Source organism: Haliaeetus leucocephalus, unplaced genomic scaffold, assembly GCF_000737465.1.
Source record: "Haliaeetus leucocephalus isolate CR32 unplaced genomic scaffold, Haliaeetus_leucocephalus-4.0 Scaffold198, whole genome shotgun sequence".
NCBI classification, from domain to species: domain Eukaryota; kingdom Metazoa; phylum Chordata; class Aves; order Accipitriformes; family Accipitridae; genus Haliaeetus; species Haliaeetus leucocephalus.
The window spans coordinates 261087-280697 of NW_010972634.1; the positions used below are offsets into that span (position 1 = coordinate 261087).

At 40.8% G+C, this 19611-nt stretch overlaps 1 protein-coding gene across 1 annotated transcript; it reads left to right on the forward strand.

Moving 5' to 3' along the window:
• Positions 1–118: 118 nt before the first annotated feature.
• ATAD1 (ATPase family, AAA domain containing 1) lies at positions 119–18252 on the forward strand. The gene is made up of 10 exons (XM_010565935.1): positions 119–372; positions 1950–2125; positions 3744–3842; positions 4121–4241; positions 5899–6099; positions 7251–7357; positions 10285–10374; positions 12484–12534; positions 15522–15658; positions 16211–18252. Exons 2-10 carry the CDS (start codon positions 1964–1966, stop codon positions 16329–16331), a joined length of 1089 nt encoding a protein of 362 aa, XP_010564237.1. The 5' UTR covers positions 119–372; positions 1950–1963; the 3' UTR covers positions 16332–18252.
• Positions 18253–19611: the final 1359 nt, after the last annotated feature.

The following is a 19611-nucleotide window of genomic DNA, read 5'->3' on the forward strand; positions in this document are numbered from 1 at the left end:
TCTCGGCCGCTGCGCCGGGCGGGGTGTCTGGGGGCGGGGGGGGGACGCGTAGAGCCGAGTCCTTGACCGGGGAATCGTTTGGTCTTGCCCGAGGGCTCGGGGAAGGACGAGGGTTCCCCACCCGAAACTGAACTTTCCCTCTAGCCGCGCTGTGGGAGCAGAAGGGGAACCAGCACCGCTTCTCCTTTTGGTTTCTTTTTAATTGCTGGAAGCGTCGGGGTGCAGCCAGGCAGAGCTGAACCAAAACGCGCTGGTAGCCCCACGGACCCGGAATTTGCTGTTCAGTTACCTGTCCTTCTCCTTGTCTGGGCGATCTGCCCAGAAAATAAACGCTAAAACTCGTGCGGGGGAAGCAGAACTTCATGTAGAAAGGTTGCGCTTAAAATTCTTCCCTGTTAAAGCTTCTTCTTGCCTTTGGTATTCAGGGCAAGGGTTGCATAAGAACTGGGGTTTTTTTCACTGGCTTTTGGGGCTTTTTCGGAAGCTTTTTTTTCCTTGTTAGCTGAATATTTGGTGGGTGTGGTTGATGGTTGGACTTGACGATCTTGAAGGTCTTTTCCAACCTAAATGATTCTACGATATATAGCCCTTTTGTTTTAATAAATCAAGGTTAGGACAGCATGCAGAATTTTCTCGTGCTGTATTACTTGCTTAGATGCCTAAGCAGGCAAATTTTAGTTGATTTCCAAGCAGGTACGCACAGCAACAGCCTTGATTCTTAAATTTCTAAACAGAGAATGGAGAGTTTAAAAAATCCAAAACCGTTTTAGTGATCCACACTGGAATACAGCCGCAAGCCGTTGATGTCTTTTGGTAAATGTATCGCGGTACTTCTCCTAATTCCAGTCTGCTGAATCCTTGTAAACAGAATCTGTGGAATGGCATCGCCTTGAGTTGAATACGGGGTCGACAGAATGCGACCGCTAGCCAAGCGAGGGGGAATTCAAGGATATCTTGGCTGTAGGTAGTCCGGCTTTTCCCTGGCTGACAGCTCAGTTTGGAGACCAGCCAGGGAGCGTTGGAAGCTGCCAAAGGAATTGCCACTGATTTTGCCCTTGCAGCAGGAAAATCAGGCAGTGAACAAGGAGAGCTTTGCGGGTTCTCAAGTGGAAACCCTGCCAGTTGAGGAGAAAGTAGATTGGGGAAGGAGGACCCCGATTTTATAAGTAATTTTTCAACGTTTTAGGAAGGGTTTTTTTCCTCTCTGCAGCACACTTCCTTAACTTGAAGGTGCTGTACTTTCTGGGTTTGGCTCATATAGCAGCCAGCCTTTTCCCTTGATAGCTGTGTGCCACATCCAGCATTTTCAGTTTTCCAGGGATATTAATAACTCGAAATATATTCTGCTAGGTGCAGGCTCCAGCTATTAACCTCATTTTTATTCAAATACAACTCGTTGAACGCTCCCTAATGTGGTAGTTGGGTGCCTTTCCTTTAAACTTCCTCTTGGGGAAAACAACTCCCTGTTTAAATAATGTAGTTAACTTTGTCTCCATGGCTTAGCATTCTTGGGTCAATAACAGTCACAAAACACCAGCCTTAACGGAAATGTAAACTTGGCACTGAAATAAAGTAATCTTTATTACTTTGGCTATTGTATAGCTGAAAGGAATGCAGATTTCTTGAGGGAACAGTGAAATCAGGACCTTCTTGCATGCAGTCAATCAAGAAGGAAGGCCTCAAGTTGTTGCTGCTGTTTTTTCTCTGTTTACTGAAACTGAAAATGAAACTGTTGTTATACTCGGCGCTGTGCTTTTCAATCTTATGTGCTTTTATGTGTTGGGGTTGTGCTATTGTTGAGATATTTCATTATAACTTCATGGTAAGCTTTATGCCCACAGTGTGCATGGGAAATAGTTTTTATAAAATGGTGCTTAAATACAAGGCAGATATATTTTCAGCTTTCATTTTCTTTCTTTCTGTTCCTCCCTGCACTTTTTTACACTTAGTGTTGAACGGCAAAATGGTCCATGCTGAAGCATTTTCACGTCCCCTGAGCCGGAATGAAGTGGTCGGATTAATTTTTCGTTTAACCATATTTGGTGCTGTAACATATTTTACCATTAAATGGATGGTTGATGCCATTGATCCGACCAGAAAGCAAAAAGTAGAAGCTCAGAAACAGGTAGGATTTTATTCATAAATATTTCTGTGAAATGCTGTCTGGTTCATTACTGTTCATACGGAGAAGTCTGCTAATTGAAAACTGGACTTGCAATAACCAACAAAAGAATCGACAAAAGCATGTGGAATAATCAAAAAACCTAGAATTATTTTTTAGTAAATCTCAGGATCTAGGCTGTTAGTGTTTTCAGTGCTTACATTTTATAACAAGTTAAAATCTCTACCTTGAAGTGGTGGAAAAACTGTTGAATTGGAGCGCGATGTTGTCTCTAATTACCTGCAAGTATGTGGTCCCGGTGCCGTTTCTGCTTCTGACAACTTTGCTAAGCAGCAGTCGCATTAATAATGCTCTCTTCAGTCTCTTGGTTGCTTTTTTCATACCTTGAGCAGAAATAACGTAATTCTCTGCTGCTTTTTGGCAACTTGGTGGCAGAGGCAGGGACTGCTTGCACTTTGTCCCTCTCCCTGTGTTCCCTTCCCCACCTCCAGCAGCAGTCAAAATGCCCTCAAAAGGGGAGAAGAAAAAGTGAAAAGCCTTATTGCTTAAGTTGAACTAGAATGATTATGGGGGTTAATGCTCTGGGAAAAGATTTAGGTACGTTTCAGAACCAAGTGTTAAATGTTTCCTTTGGAAAGTATTGAAGGAAATGTTGCAACTTTTTTTTGTTTTCTGGCTGATGCAAATTTCATGGATTCAAACAACAGTTTTGAGCAACCTAATTCTGTTTTGGGTGGGTTTTCTTTTTTAATGAAATCTTAAGTTAAAAAATTGGCTCCCCTTTAAAAATCAGCTTTCACAATCTGTGCTAGTGCCAGCTATTATATAAGAGGTTGCAATATCCCAAAAGCATGTCAGACTTAACCGCAAGTTTGAGTATAAAGAGAAGCTGAATTGTGAAAGCGTGTTGACACAACAAATGACTTTTCCTTTTAAATTGGAAAAAAGAAAACATTGAATACATAGAAAAAATCAACTGACTTCTGTGAATTATCTTTTTTTTTTTTTTTCTTACAAATATATTAATCTCTCCTTGATACAGTGCTGTGGAGGTTGGGGGGGGCATGCTTTTTATAATAACACAATTATATCTCCCATTAAAGTCCACGTGTATTATTTGCAGGGTTGTGAGTGAAGATAATTAAGCACGTGAAAGAACTCTAGAGTTCTAGTTAATAACAAGTTTCGGGATTTTCATCTGAAAGTTTTTAAGTGTAACATACCTGTCTTAGTTTAGAAAACTCCCGTAGACATTATTGAAATGATTTTGTGCAGAGGTTACCTGTGTGTCTGCAAACCTGTACTGAACAGCAAACTCCATGTTTTAATGTTCATTTTGGTTGCTTTTCAGGTCATGATGTATGACCCGTGGATTTGGGGGTGGGAGGACTGGTGTGACGCTTATTTGTTGGGAACTGAGACATATGACTTAGTTTCGTTCAAGTGACAACAAGTCATTAGGAAACAGCAGAACCTTCTACTTCAGAAAGATTTAACTTCTTTTCACATGTGACTTCTGGAGCAGCTTTTCAGACTCCAAAGAGCAGTTCTTGAAAAACTAATTTTTGACTTAAGCATTCAATTTCTTTCTCTGATTTTCTTGGCATTTTATTTCCCCCAGGCTGAAAAACTAATGAAGCAAATTGGAGTGAAAAATGTCAAGCTTACTGAATACGAAATGAGTATTGCTGCACATCTTGTAGACCCACTTAGCATGCATGTAAGAAACTGTTTTCCACATTACTCTGAAAGCACTTCAGACATGGAAGATCTTGATTTTGGCTTTGGATTACATTATTTGTCATATATATGTATCTGTGGAAATACATAGAAAATATTTCTGTAATTTAAAACTAGAATTGCATCATTGAGAGCAGAGTTTTTTTTAATCACTTGTCTTTTTTATTTTTAAGGTCTTACACTACTTTTAAGCTTGTGGATATTTTTTGTTGGCAGGGACTATGGTGATCATTTCTAATAATGTTTTTTCTTTATTAGGTAACCTGGAGTGATATTGCAGGCTTAGATGATGTTATTACAGATTTGAAAGATACTGTCATTTTGCCCATCAAGAAGAAATACTTGTTTGAGAATTCCAGGCTCTTACAGCCACCAAAAGGTAGGAAGGAAATGTTACAGATTTATATGTTGGTATTAAAAAAAAAAAAAAAAAAAAAAAAAAAAACTCTCATTACCAAAAAAGGAAAGAGGAAGTGGGTTGGCAGTCCGAAGTGCAACCATTAGGACTGATGCCAGGGAAAACCCTCAGTTTTTTTATCTTCTCTTGCCGTGAAATCAAGTTCTAGTGAATAAGTTTCATCTTAATAATGAAGCAATAATTGCTTTTCAGTTATTGATGTTGCATTTTAGTGCACTGATCTATGTAACTTGCATTTTTAACTGCCTACACTGTCAATTTTTTTTCTTTTTATACCCCATCTTGTCCTTTGGCAGAGGTGAACTATAACTCTGCTGTACAGCTTTGTATGCAACCTTGGTTAATATTTCTACGGTGTCACAGAAACATAAGTCATAAACATGAGACGTCAACGTAAGCTAATCTTGCAGTCATCTCTGTGTTCTAGTCCTAGAAATTCCGGTGATTCAAAAAGACAGAGATCCCATTTTTATTCTGGAGATCTCTTGATTTTCTCTGGAGTCGAATTGCACAGTGTTGAGGCAGTAAGGAAACCGGTGGGTGACAAATTAACTTTCCAACAGTAAAGCAGAAGTTGGACTCTCTCTGCTGGAGTGCTTACAGCCATATTTGCTGTATGTTACTGCAGACAAGCAGAATTTGAACCTAAAATGTTGGACAAAATGCCAAAGTTTATCTTTACTGCTCTGATCCCTGGAATATTGTCTTCTGAAAGTTCTCTGAAAATTATTAATTACTGCCTGTATCTGTGACCATCTCAGTTTTGTGTCCTAAGTGATGGAAAATGAAGCACTTTTGTAACTGGTCTAGTTTTTCCAGGCTACTTTCTGTTTAAGTTACAAATTGAAACTGTCTGGAAAATTACTTTAATGTCATGATCTAATAAGCTGAAGGAAAAATTTATTTTTTATTTATCTTTTGAAAGTGGACTTTCCATATAGGGCAAGCTCCCCAGTTTTATTAGTGGCTTGCACCATGTGTTAATAGGAAGTCATTGCTTCCGAGTAGTTATGTTTGTGGTTGTCAGTGACATAAACAGAAAAAAAACCCTAGTAATTCTCTGTGTTTCAGGCTTGTTTGACTTAATTTTTTTCTTTAAATTGTTTTCTTTACAACTATGTTAGAAAAACACTACTGTGAATTCTTTTACTATGACAAGTTTAAAAATAATATGAAATGTCATATTTAATTGGGAGTAATTTGTTTAAAATGTTTGTGGGCTCCTTTTTTTTTTTTTTTTTTTTTCCTCTACCCAATCTGTGCTAAGTTTTAATAGCAAGGCTGAAACTGGCTATAAACAAGGCCTGTCAAATGCTTACAGGAAATAAGAAGGGGGTTAGTTTTATGTAAACTTTATAGTCACAGTAATAGAAGTAATCTTTCAGACAAATGTCTCCCTTCAATTTCACCATACCTGGTTTTAGATATTCTTAGCTTTAACTTTATAATAAGGATATCTTGAATAACTCTGTATTTGATTTGATGGAACACTGTGTAACTTGGTTTCTTATCTTTTAAAACTTGGATAAAATACATGCCTGGACACTATCAGGTCTGCCATACCAAAGCATGTTTTCTGTACAGTGATCGGAGAGCATTAACACCATTACTTTTGCAGGAGTACTTCTCTATGGTCCTCCTGGTTGTGGCAAAACGCTGATCGCCAAAGCTACAGCAAAGGAAGCAGGTTGTCGATTTATCAATCTCCAGCCTTCAACACTGACGGACAAATGGTATGGAGAGTCTCAAAAACTGGCTGCTGCTGTCTTCTCCCTTGCTATAAAGCTCCAACCGTCCATCATTTTTATTGATGAAATAGGTAAAAATCTGTCTTTTTTTGTAAGTAACTATAGCAGAGTGACATTAAACTGTAGGTCCAAGTTGATGGGTATATTGATCTACTGTCATCTTTTCTTTAAAAAGAGTGATAATGGAACAAGGTTTCGCCATATAAATAGTATTGTAAAGTAATGGTGGCAAACTAGGAAAACCAGTGTATTTCTTCCTCGTGTTAGTGGAGGAAATTACAAGTAGAACAAGTTGCTGCTTATTTTTGGTTGGACTAAGGTGGTCCATAAGGAAAGCTTTTCTTCTGTCAAGGGAACTCCTTATTCAGGAAACCCATCACCAAATACACTTCAACGCTTCTGCTGTGAGGGTGCATAATGGAAAAGAAAATATGGGTTTAGGAGAGCTCAGGAATAATAGTTTAATAAGGCTGAAGAAGTAGGAGGGGAGGTTCAGCTAGGAAGACAGCAAAGGTGCCAGTTGTTCCGTGCATTTGGACTTGTCACATTAGCGTCTAAGTCCCTGTGAACTTGAGCAGGTCAGTTTAAACTTGCTTGTTGTCTTGTAGCACTGGTGCTTCTTAGAGTGAGTTGTATGTTTTGCAGAAACAGAGCTGACAAAGCTTTTGCTCTTTCCACAGTCTAGGTTTATGAATGGGCTACGTACTCAAGATGCTTTTTATCCTTTTGTATAGGTGCAAAAAATGTGGTGTTTTTCTAGATGTTGGAAATTCTTTAGGCAACCACTAGCAGAGTTAGAGGTCTGCATAATGAAGTGTATAGCCTACTTTACGTTAGTCCTGCAGCTTGCTGTTATCCTGTGCTTTGGTGTCTTCTAGCTTGCCAGACTCTGAATGCTTCCATCTCTGCATGAGAAATTAAGGTGAAAGTTACACTTTCAGTGAATTCAGGAAAGTGAAAAATTGGAGCACAAGATTTGGGACAGTCTCATGTGATAGGTACATATTCATGTAATGTAATATAAAAGATGTGCTTAAAAGTATGGTGAGATTCTGCTTTCCTGTTCTTTATTGTAAGAAATACTTTTCATCTGTTGTAAATACTTTTTTTAATAAAGATTTTCAAGATAGAGAATAGCCCAAGTCTGCACGTGAGGAATCAAACAGCATAGTTTCTATGGCAGGCTTGAAAGTAAACTGCTATAATGAATCCCTTAATACAGATTCCTTCTTACGAAGTCGATCGAGTTCTGACCATGAAGCTACAGCTATGATGAAAGCTCAGTTCATGAGTCTGTGGGATGGACTGGACACTGATTATAACTGCCAAGTAAGTACAAAGGATGACAAGAAAAGTAATGAGATTCTTCCCTCGGTGGGAAGCCATTTGGGAAGAGTAGCAGATTGCATGTAGTAATACTTGCCAAAAGAATTTCTTTACCTGTCAGTGATTACCAGTATATTATGGGAATGGGATGACTTACAATAATAGATCATTCTTGAGAAGACTGTTTTTGTAAGTATTTTGGTTTTAGCTAAGAGGTCTTATTTTCAGAAACGTCTTAAGTCTCAGTAATATAGCTGTATAGTTTGAGCCACCAAAATTGGGAATTTTTAAACTGTTTTGAAAAATGTTTTGTCAGCAGTGTTTTCTTCAGATTAAGTGAATCTCTGATTTCAGGAAAGGTATTGAAAGATCTGAGTATCCATCCCAGTTGCAGGTTGGTTGGCTTGTTTCCAGAAAAGCATTGGACTAGCGTAAAACAAACACTAGACTCTGGAGTTAATCTGAAAGGGTAGAGAAGTTGATGCTATCAAAAGACAAATTCTGTTAAATGGAGCCGTGCTTTCATCCCATTATTCCTGTAAGCTTCTGTCCCCCTCCCATAATCTCAACAGAAATATTGTATTTTGGAGAGGAAAAAAAAATAAAAAAGCTGCTGGTGCTGTAAAAACAAACACACACAAATATTTATGAAATAAATGACTTGAATGTAGCATAGACAAAAGCCTGCTTGGTGTGTTTCTGAACTTTCACCTGGAAGAATCTTTTTAAGGCCTTTGAAAAGGATGGTTTTTTCTTCAATTTAAAAATTTTCAGCCTTTTTAATCTGTTGTATTTTTATGAATGAGTTCCAATGCTCTGACCTCCATTAACTCTTTGTAAAATCTGCTTTTCCTCCTCTCTCAAGCTTGTGTTTAAGATTTTTTTCGGTTGATATTTTTAAAACCTGATTAGAACACAGTGAATATATGTACTGAGGAGCTTTAAAGCAGAGTGTTTGCTTACCATTAATAAGAGGCCAATGGTATGAACACTTTAACTGGAAGCTAATGTGATCTTGCAAGAACACATTTCTTCTGGTGTTTGAATGTATTATCTTTTTTTCCCAATATACTGACAACTTCTTGGAGCAATTCAAATTGTTCATTCTCTGCAGTAAGACAACGCTCTTACCCATCTCTTACGTTCAGCATGCAGTGCCTGAACACGTCACTCCTGTCCTTTACTCGTACGCCTCTGCAGGGTAGGGGGCCACTGAAGTAAAATGCAATGCAAACAATTGGCTGGGGACACTGCAGGGGTTGATTCACGTTTCTGGGGAGTTTTTCAGCAGGAGTGTTTCGTTTCAATACCATACTTCAGGCTCCTCCCTGGGATGTCATTGCAATTCAGGAAGTCTTCTTTAAGCAATGGTCTTGACATTTGCATTGTCTCAGTTTTTGACAGCCAGCTCGCTGGGCTCTTTCGTTAATTACAAATGTTTACTTGGGAGCTTTGCGTTGCTTGTCTGATTCTTGCCAAACAAATTTCCTTTGAATAAGGATTAAATTTGGCTTTTGTTACGGTAACAAAAATTCCAAATGCTAGGAGGAAATTGTAAGTAAGTGTTGTGATGAATGTTATTTGTTCCCGTGTTGACTGCACCTGAAAAGCATGTTCAGCTTTGGACTAAACCTGCCAAGGATACAGTCTTGAGTCTGGCAGGAACTTGGGGCACAGTGCCTGGAAAACAGAGCTGTGCTGCTTGAAGGGACAGTTTAAGTCTGGAAGCCCCATACAGCCGCATTTGTGCCCTCTGGGGGTCCCACGTTCACAGAACCTGCAGACAGAGCCAGTTTTAGGAAGGCTTCTCGGCTCCAGGGACACAGAGGGGCAACGCTTTGGGTCCAACGTTGGGCCTTGATGCAGATCCTGGGGAAGTACAGCATGGGTATGGTGATGCCTCTTTGCAAGAGGCAGCTCAGCCAAACATTAGCTTGTGTTTGGCACGCAGGCAAGTGCAGAGCGCTTGCATGCGTAATGCTTTCTAGAAAGTGAAGACTGCCCGAGCCCTGGCTAAAAATGCACCTTTTTTGCTTTTTCTGGGCGTAGCAATTTGCCACCGTGTAATTAAGCCTCTAGGTGGCAGGGTGACTCTGCTCCGGGACATGTAACCCAGCCTGGCCAGGGGCTGCTGCAGAGCAGTGACCCCAGCCAAAAGACCAGAAGCATGTCAGGAAACCTTATTGATATGAGATTAATTTCCCTGACATTTTTCCACTTTTGTGACTGGGTATTTACAATGTACATAACTTAAAATAACAAATGAGAAAACAAGGCTGATGTGAATGGGAAGTAAATTTGTTCTTAAACTAATAACTGGAATGCAGTCAAATGAGGTAGATACTCTCCTTGTATTGAACTTGGCTTGTACACGTCTAATGCGCTGCTGTTACAGTATACCAGTGCGTATAGGTTCCTACTGACTTTTAATGCTTTTTTTTTTTAATGCTTAAAAAAAAGCAGCAACATTTTAGTGCATGCAAAAGCTGCCAATTTGGTTGTCCTGGTGAACTGATTGCCTTTCTTTTTTCAACATGGCACAGAACTGCCACATTTCGTAATACCTTATCAAAACGTCTCCTTTCAAGTTCCTTCCAGACCACTAGGAACTAAAGAGACATCGCTGAGACTTATAAGCAGAAGTTTTGGGTTACTGCTTAGAGTTTGAACTTTCAAATTGGGCTCAGAAGGCTTCAGACTAATGTAAAAATCTCCACCCAGCTGGTAATCTGTGGCACCAATGCTCTCTTAAGCTGCCTGTTTAAATCCAGTTGCTGAAATGGGTACCAAGAAACCTTATGTAACTTCTTTGAATGTTGATGTTCTTGATAAGTGTGGAAGAATCACATGTTTGGTTTTGAAACTCCAATACAGCGATGTTTTCAAAAGCTGGTTTCAGGCTGACTAGTTTTTTCTGTTGGTGTATACAGGTAATAGTGATGGGAGCCACCAACCGTCCTCAGGATCTTGACTCTGCAATCATGAGAAGAATGCCGACCCGGTTTCACATCAACCAACCTGTAAGTTGCGCCAGGTTTGCCTGAACAGTGTGCCTAGTGGCTGAACTGCAGGCAGGTGCCTTATCAGCCAAGAAATGTACGTTTCAGGGTTTGGTTTTGGTTTTTGTTTTGGTTTTTTTTCCAAAGAAATACTGTATTATTTTGATTTGGGTTTATTTTTTTAGAAGCACATATAGAACTTTGCTTTTTAAGGTGAAGTTGCTCACAGAAATCTTGATTCTTTGGGTCTTTTATCTGAAACAACTCCATGTGCTCTGAGAGCTTCCCACCCATTTTCTTCATCTGTAAGAGTGGAGTGGCTTAGACACTATGCTCTGGAAAGAGCTTAGTTTTAACTTGAAAACAATCACAAAAAGCACAGAAGCAACTGCACACGCTTGCCTACGGGGAGAGTGGCACACAGGTCAGATGGTATCAAGAAGCAGGTCTCGATACATAGTATTTTGTTTTCAAGGAGAGAAGGGGCAATGAGATCTGCATACCAAAGCCTACATTCTTCTCAAGCCTTTCCACAGTCAGGCGCTGCAAGCAATCTGGAAAACTGTTTTTATTCCACTTAAGATTTATGCCAAACATGCAGAGTTTGGTCTTTATCAGTTATGCTAGCCATCACAAGGTTACCCTTCCTATACATTTTGCCATTGCCATCTTTTTAAAGGCATTTTAGTCACGTCTGAACACTTAGTGATATCACAAGACATTTTTGTATCAATATTATAAAGAGTTCAGTTGTGGTTGTCAGTATTCCCTTCTGGCTACAGAAATACCCTTCATTATTCATTTTTTGCAGAAACTTACAGACAGAACTGGAGGAGTAAAACTCCTATTATTGTGCAAGAGAGTAGTTATGTTCCCAGACCCATCGTGTTTGAACTGGCTTTCACTCCTTGTGGGCGGATACTTTTTGAAACAAAGCATTTATAACCTAGTAACTGCTTTTCTGCAATGCCTGCTCATAGGGTTTCATACACCTTACTCATCTTCAAGTTTTCCTTGAATTAGTAAGGGGCAAGGGTGTGTATTTTAGTACTTTATCATGTCTTTCTATCAAGAACTGTTGTTAGAAGGGTGAATTATCCACAGGTAACAGTGCCTCAGGATATTACAGGGGTTGGCTCCCTCTCCCAGGATCAGAATTACAACAGGAGGTGTTGTTTAGGGCACAGACACATAATTTTCCTTATCCTGCTACAGCCATATCATCAACTTACTGCTTGTCTCTTGTTCTTGTCTGCGGTACTTTGTGATGCAACCAAGATTGGCTACAACTCTTTTATTGAGGGCCAAGATAATTTTTGTGTGCTGTGGGTTGGAAGTGTGCACAGGTAGTATTGCTGTAGAGTAGCTAAAGCCTTGCAGGTTTTATAACGAAGTTTGAGATTAGGGTGCCCAAAATTACTCATAAGAAATTATCTGCAAGGCAGGGGGAAATGGAAGAAGTATTTTTTGAGACAGAGTATGAACTGTTCAGAGTATCTATGGGGTAGCTTTTTCCCTTTTTAACAATGAAAGTGAATTTAGGACAAATTTGGTTTTGAGAGACACAAAAAAGAGTCTCTGCTGCCTGTGTTTTACCATGCTATTAAGGATATGCTCACTACTTAACTGTTTCTTTCAGTAACCTCATCACAGTATGTTATATTGCTTAACATTTCCCAAGCATCATCTGTAGAATTAAATTTTTTTTATTTTTTTTTAAGCAGAACAGTTTATCCTCTTCATCTGATTTAGCAAAGTGTTGAAAGCATCCCTTAGATCTAGAGAGTCTGCCCTCCGTTAAAGATGGTGGGAAATCTTTGGAGACAGCTGCTTTCACTTAGGGCAAAGTAAGACTAAATGTCAGTGCATTTTCCTTTTCCCTGTAGTTAGTGTAAATGTATATGCTCAAATGTTTAGTTTCATGTGCTCCTGTAGTCAGAGTACCCTAGATCTCATTTTGCTGAGTGATTTGCCGTCAGATAGGTTTCCTTAGCACGTATCACACCTCATGTCTGAGGGATCAGCTTGTGTCACTGAATTGTGACTGAAAGCCCACGCTGTGCAAAATTGAGATAGGTGTTACATATGTTTATTTTTGTACTCTAGTAACTTTAAACTCTTTTGTTTAAGGCTCTGAAACAACGAGAAGCAATCCTGAAGCTAATTTTGAAAAATGAAAATGTAAGTAGACTTATTTTAATGGTTAATTTGCTCTATTACTGTTGTCATGAGTGCAAGCTCTGGAGTTGTAGAAAACATGTTTTATAATTGACTGTCTTGGAGTAAGGTAGAGATTATCTACCAGGGTGTTTCTGATTATAACTTAGGAATCTTCCGTGCTTTTAGGTGTGGCGTTAAATTAAAGCAGTAGAGTTGCCTACTGCTTTAAGCATGAGCCTCAGTCAGGGCAGCAGTCTTGGCTTTTGTGGTGAATCACCACCTCTGAGGAAAATTACTTAATTTCTTTGTCTCCATTTTCTTGTTATATAACAAGATAATATATTTATCTCTAAAGATGCTGAAGGTGAATCATATTTGGAAATCACTTTGATCAGTGAAAAAAATTTCAAGACATCATGAAGCAGGGAGAAGAGATACTGATTTTTTTTTTAACTCTGTACAGTCTGTTGGCTCAAGCCAAGAAACGAGGAATGACATTTTTTGACAGTGCTGCTTTTTGCACTTTGATCCCTATTTCGTATTTCCTTTAGAGGAAAGCTACTATAGATATTGTTCCTAATATTGTATGGTGTTTGTGCCACCATCTGCATTCCAAGATGAGGGGAAGGAGTAGCTGTGAGCACATCTGGTACCATGTCTGTTAGCAGGATATGGGACCTGTGTTATCAGAGGTTCCTGCCAAATGTAGTCTGCAGCACTAATTTGTCTTGATGTTAATATTGCAAAGTGTCTCTTGATTTGAGGTCTATCCTAATAAATATCATTTGTTAGTAAAACCAGCTTACATTTTTTAAGAGGCCTAAAAATCACAGCTCATCACTGCAAATGGCTGAGATATTGGGGAGGATACTTTGCAAATGGTCATTTTGGATTGTTTATATAGGATTAGGATATAGGTTGGCTTTTTTGCAAAGTACTAGACGTAGGTGTGAAAACAGAATTGATATGAAATGCCAAAGGAGCTGTGGAGGAAGAGCTGACCTATTTGCAGAAAATCTCAAACAAACTAAAACGTCTCTTGCAAGTGGTGATTTCAGACTTCAGACTTTCAGATTTCTTTTCAAGAGCTGTTAGGGAGATGTGCCAAATAATAGACCTTTATCCAGGCTCCCTGAATATCTGCAGCCACCCAGCCCTCACATGCAGGTGGACTCTGTCTCCTTTGCCTCGGCACCTGGGCCTGGGAGTTGCAGCACCTTGGCCTTAAGGCCTTCAGCAGAAACATAAATTGGCTCCTGATTATGGACCTGAAAGAACACAAGGTATATCAAGCATCTGGCAGTGAATCACAGCCACATAAATAACATTTTTCGGGGGGCGTGGGGTGGTGGGGAATCAGCCTGTATTGGTTATCCTGTAGGAGGAGGAATTGGATCTCTCAAGCCCAGCTTGTTTCCAGCCAGGGTGACAAACTTCCTTGCAGTCCTTCACATGACAGGTGTAGTCATGCCCTCTGTTTTCCCTGCCTGTCTTAAAATCTTATTTCTTATTTCTCACTTGAAGGGAAATCCTTGTTAATGCCTGCTATACAACATGCTCATTTTCTATTTGTTCAGCTGTGCTGCTCCATTCAGTTCTTGATGGCCTTCAGCCCCACATTGAGCAAACACATTGCAGATCCACAGCTGACTGCTACTGGCTTTGGTATTTCTGTGCAGGATGATGCTTTAAAGCAAAGCACTTCAAGACAGCCAGGCTGTAGTGTCTATAGGAGGCGCTTTGGTGTAAGTCAGCAGCTACTTTTGCCTTAATTTCTGTTCCTGGGGAGCCAGATGGCTCGCTCCAGACCCAAACCAGAGCACTGCATGCTGAGTCATAGGTCAGGGACCTGGGGCTCAAGTACAAGCGCAAGAGACAAGCCAACAGGACAGTATCTGTAGCCCTTGTCCTTCAAGAAAAGTGGGAGGAATAGTGGAAATTGGAAGGGTGCTCAGTGGATGTCGGTGCATTCTTGGGTTATCCTGGGGAGTGCACAGGTTGACGGGGTAGCAGGAAGCAGCAAAGATTACACTTGGGGCTTTGCCTTCATCACCACGGAATAGTTTCCCTCTTAGAAGAAATCATCCCATAATTCCAGCATTTTACTAGACTAATTTGGCTGTAACTTTTTGAAAAGGAAATACTGATGCATTGGAAAATATGCTGAAAGGGGCTATTATCAGAGATTCTGTAAACAGACTGAAAAAATGTGGGGTCTCGGCTGGATAGAGTTCAGTCTGATCCAGTGCACGGAGTTAGACATTTTATTTTGCTTCCAAGTTCCCCATTTTGTGGTTGTATAAAGTAGGAGCAGTTGTTCAGTAACTCCACAGACAACTGAGTTGCTGCGATAGTGAACGACTTCTTTTCAACTTCTTATTCTGCACTGAAAGGTGGCAACAACAAAACATAAATGTGACAGGAACTTTTTCCGGCCTTGCTGTGTTGCTGGTCAAAAGAGATATTCATGAAAACAAAATGCACTCTTTCAAATAATGTCAAAAAAGTGCTGTGGCTGTGAAATGAGACCCACTGGTTAGTGTTCATTGTCTATAGATAAGATAGCACGTAGGGTCTGGTCTAGCCTTTTACCAAAAAACACAGTGTTCTTGCAGGAAACCTGTTTGGGCATTTGGGAAAACTGGTCATTATTTCTGTGATCCAGTTTTTGCCATCCAGTAGGCTTCCAAAATGGTGCAGGAGCTTCATCAGTAACAGAATATACCGATATGATGGTGCGCTTTCGGTTGCCTGTTCTTTTTTCTTAATCAGCTACAGAGTTTTATGAGATGAAGCATCAGTTGTATTTAATTAAATGAACTACTTGGAGGGTTCAAAGTGTAAGTTAATAATTTTCTTTTAGTTCTCAAAAGAAGTCAAGGCTGAAAAAAATCTTCTTAGGGCAGGTAAAAATACTTGGAGGTGACTGTTTCTTGTCCTTGGTGAACAAAGTAAATAAATTCAGAGTTTTCATGCTCTGACCCTTTTTTTTTTTTTTTTTTTGACAGGTGGACAGGCATGTAGATCTCCTAGAAGTTGCTAAAGAGACCAATGGCTTCTCGGGCAGTGATCTGAAAGAAATGTGCCGGGATGCAGCACTCCTCTGTGTCAGGGAATATGTTAATTCTGCCTGTGAAGAGGAGACGTATGTGTCTTTATTCTGTCTGTTACGATAGCTGAACAGCAACTGTGAATGCTCCTGGTGCTACACACTGTCCCAATTATTAGTTTGAATTTTCTGATTTGAATTGTGAATTTATAGAGGTTTAAAAAACCTTGCTGTGACTAACAGAAAGCAGGAGGTTCTCTTTTTGTTGACAAGTTGCCACTATACAACAAAAATACCCAAACAAGTAAGTTACCTTTATTCATTTTGACTATGAAAATAAGACTGTTTGTTCCAAGGTGTCAAGCTTGAGGTGGCCTGTGCCAGCAAGTAGTATTACTACACTGTATTTACCAGGCTTACATGGTGGTAACACTCTTGCATGCACGTAACTCCACTTGCTGTTATGTTCCTCTGATGATGTCCCATACTTGCTGGTAATATGTGCACAGACAGGCGCGTGTTTCCAGTGTAATGCTGGATCCATGTCAGAGCTGCTATTGTCAGTGATTGCTTCTCATTCTTTGAATAGCTATTACACAGCACCTGAATCATTATCTTGCTTTTTTTCTTTCTCTCTTTCTTTTAAAGCCATGACGAAGATGAAATTCGGCCTGTGCAGCAACAGGATCTCCACAGGGCGATTGAGAAGATGAGAAAATCAAAGGATGCCACACTGCAGAATGTTTTGATGCATGTTAGTTTAGATTAAGACAAAAGAGTGTGTTTGCAGTTTCTGATGTGATTTAGTTTGACTTCTGTAATCAGTTAGCAAAAACAATGTCAGGGGGTGGGAGCGGGGATGTTCCTCGAATAAGGGAGTTCTGTTTCTGGAATTGTTTTTATACAACAAATTCTAAGTTATTGAAATTCCGTCATGCGCAACTAGAAGTGTAACAATAGATCATGAAGTGGAACAATTATAGCCCAGACCAAGAGCAACTGCCTGTGTTTTGTCCCATACTCGATACACTGTGTAGCCTTAAAGCAGGTTCTGACATGGTGCGTGGGTTCAGCGGGTCACCGGTGTGGAGGGAAGACGATCCATTACCAGTTTGTGTATATACGTACGAGCGTGTGTGTATGTATTAAATGTATATATCCACACCATTTTTTTTATATATAGACATAATCTGTAGATAACTTGAGTATGGAAAATCTTTTCTACTTACTGAATCAAACCAAATCAGAAGATGTATAGATTAAAGATTCGTCGATACTCAATTCACACTTACTTCTTCCTTTTAGCAGCAAATACGAAGATAGAAATTCTGCTTCTAGAATAACTTTCAGGCAAAATTTGAAACGTTACTGACTTTTCTTTCACATGACCACTTGAAATCTGGTGCCATTTAGTAAAGATAGTAAACTGCTGTAAAAATGTTTGAATACTTTTCATTTTGTATGGATTCTGCTTTTTGAGGCTTTTTAAACAAATGCTGGTTTTATTTTTATTTTTCCCTTGATGTGAGTAATTAGAGCAGAATCTTAACTGGTCTTTCATAAAGCCCCACATATTATAAGCTCTCTGAAATTGTGGCTTTCTGATCTATTATGCATTGTAACGAGGGCTTGCTGCTATTTAACCTCCTCTGAAGACCCACTTCTGCACCGTGGCATTGTACCATGAAGTGTCTTGCGCATAGCTCTGAGGCGTGGGGTGAGGGGGGTCATTTTGTGATGTTTTGCTCTGTCACGTGCTCTGATCTGCGAAATTGAAGAGAAGAGAATGGGGTTTCGGTTTATAAATGTGACTTGGTAATGTTCTGCTGTACTTGCTGGTAACAGTTTTAGTAAATTCATGTTACGTGGTGATAAAGGCAAAGGGTTAAAAAATGTAAGTGGCAACAGTGTTTTGGTAAAGTTATTGTCAGTAGGTTTTCAAGAACTTGATTTTTCTTCTTACAATATTACAAATTGTGCACTAATTAAACACAAATACATAATCGGAATTGTTCAAACCCCTGGGGTGGTATGCTGTGTCACAGCTCTGCTAGCTATCGAGGGAAGGTAAGCACTGAAAACGAGATAACGATGTAAAATGAAATGCACTGCAAAGTGAACCAAAGACTGCTGGAGGTGGCCATCGGAGAGTATCAGGTGCTGGTGCCAGTTTCTGTGAAGTGCAGCTTTCTCATTGCTGTCCCTTTGTCTGGCATGCTGGTTGTGTAATGCAGCAGCTGGGTTTGACCTGATTTAATCTCCTTGGGTACCAAACATGGGGAGGTTTTTTTAATAATTTAATAATTGCCTTGCTTTTTTATATGGGGGTAAAAGGTCTATGGTAAATGCACGTTGCTCTCGCACGAGGATGTAGGACATTAGGCATGCCAGAAATACTGGGCTGTGGAAATCTAAAAAGTCTAGGGTGTGTGGAATGCTAATCCCACTAGTCACATTAGGAAGTGATGTAAGCCAGCGCTAGCTCTCGAAGAGCCCGAGTTCAAGCACTAGCCTTAAAATTAAACATGCAAATCGTGCTACTTTTAGTGGAAGCTGGTTTCTCAGGAGGTTTGAATTATGTGTGTGCCTGATGCGGGTCTCCAGCTATTCAGTTTGTTTTCAGTGCCTGCTCTGACTCCGACGTTCTCCCAGCCCCTCGCGGTAGCTGTTACACCTGAGAAAGGCCAGGCTGGTGCGGGCAGCCGAAGAATGCCATCTTAGCAATTGGCTTTAATAGAGTGAGTGCAAAGTGTGTTCTCAAGCAAATTTAAATGTCAAACTGAGCATACAGGAATAGGAACAAACCCTTCACTGTTTGCAGATGCCGGGGGCATCCTCTAGTCGCTCCGGTTTGGGTGTTTCTCCACCAACCTGGCTGTTTGCATGCTGGCTGGATCTTGCCTTTACCTCATGCCTGTAATGCATTGCTGCAGGTTCCAGGGACTGATTCGCAGAGGTGCAAGAGGTTATTTGTAATTGCCCCTGAGGACAGTTCCCACAGCTGGAGTGCGATTTCCACTTTTCCAAGGAATTTTCCAGACTTGCCCGCTCCTGCTGCTGCTTTTGGAGTCTGTCAAAGCGCAGGTCCTCCTGGCAGCTTGCTCAGAAGGTGGGGAGGCGGCAGGGTTTGTCATGCCGGAACGTGGCCGCTTTCATTCCACGGTCTCCAGGGGCTTGGTCCAGGCTCCTCACCGTTTGATCCTGCCGCTCCTTAGCGCAGGGACAAGCCTAACCCCTCTCCTGCGGGTCGAGGGCCGGTTGCCCAAACCGAGCATTGTTTCACAGGCGTGGGCTGAGGCTGATCTAGTCTCCAGCACTGAGCTCCGACTTGTGATGCAAAGCGTCATGTGAAACAGGTCTTTCTTGGGGGTTTAAAGGTGGAATCCGCTGGCAGGAAGAGGCGTAGATGTTCCCAGCAGGCAAATAACGTGCCTAGGACCTGTTCAACCGTAGCGGTCAGCAGCAGATATTGTGTACAGTACAGACTGTACCTAAATTGTCCCTGGGCTGTATCTTGCCAGTCTGATACTGCAGCGCAAACAGAAATCTTTGGAGAAGTCTTAAGTAACAGGTAAATAAATGTGGTGTCTGTTTGCTCTGTGTCTTCATTGATTTGTTGTCTGTAACCTTTGCCAGTGTGGCCGTGTTTGAATTCTGTAAATACAGCTTTTTTTTTTTTTTTTTTTTTTTTTTTTTGGAGACTGGCTTGGGCAAAGGTATCTTTTCCCTGCCTGGTGCTTGGGAAGCCTGGGACGTGGCAGCTAGGCAGCCAAGGGTGAAACCCAGGGTGCTGCGGGGGATGGCTCTGGGCGAGCAGGGCGCCGGGAACCCCGGCAAGATGAGCAGAGGGCACAGCTAGGGCAGGCGCGGGCCAGTGGCCAAGGGCCTTCAGCTCCGTTGAACAGAGGTTGGCAGGGCTTGCAAGCTCTGCCTTTGTCAGTCCCAAAGCGAGGAAGGCTGTGGTGCTCTCCGAGACCCCCAGCCCCTTTCCAGCAGGTCTGCGGGGAAGAGACCGCGTGATGCAGCATCATCCCTTATTTCTGCAGTTT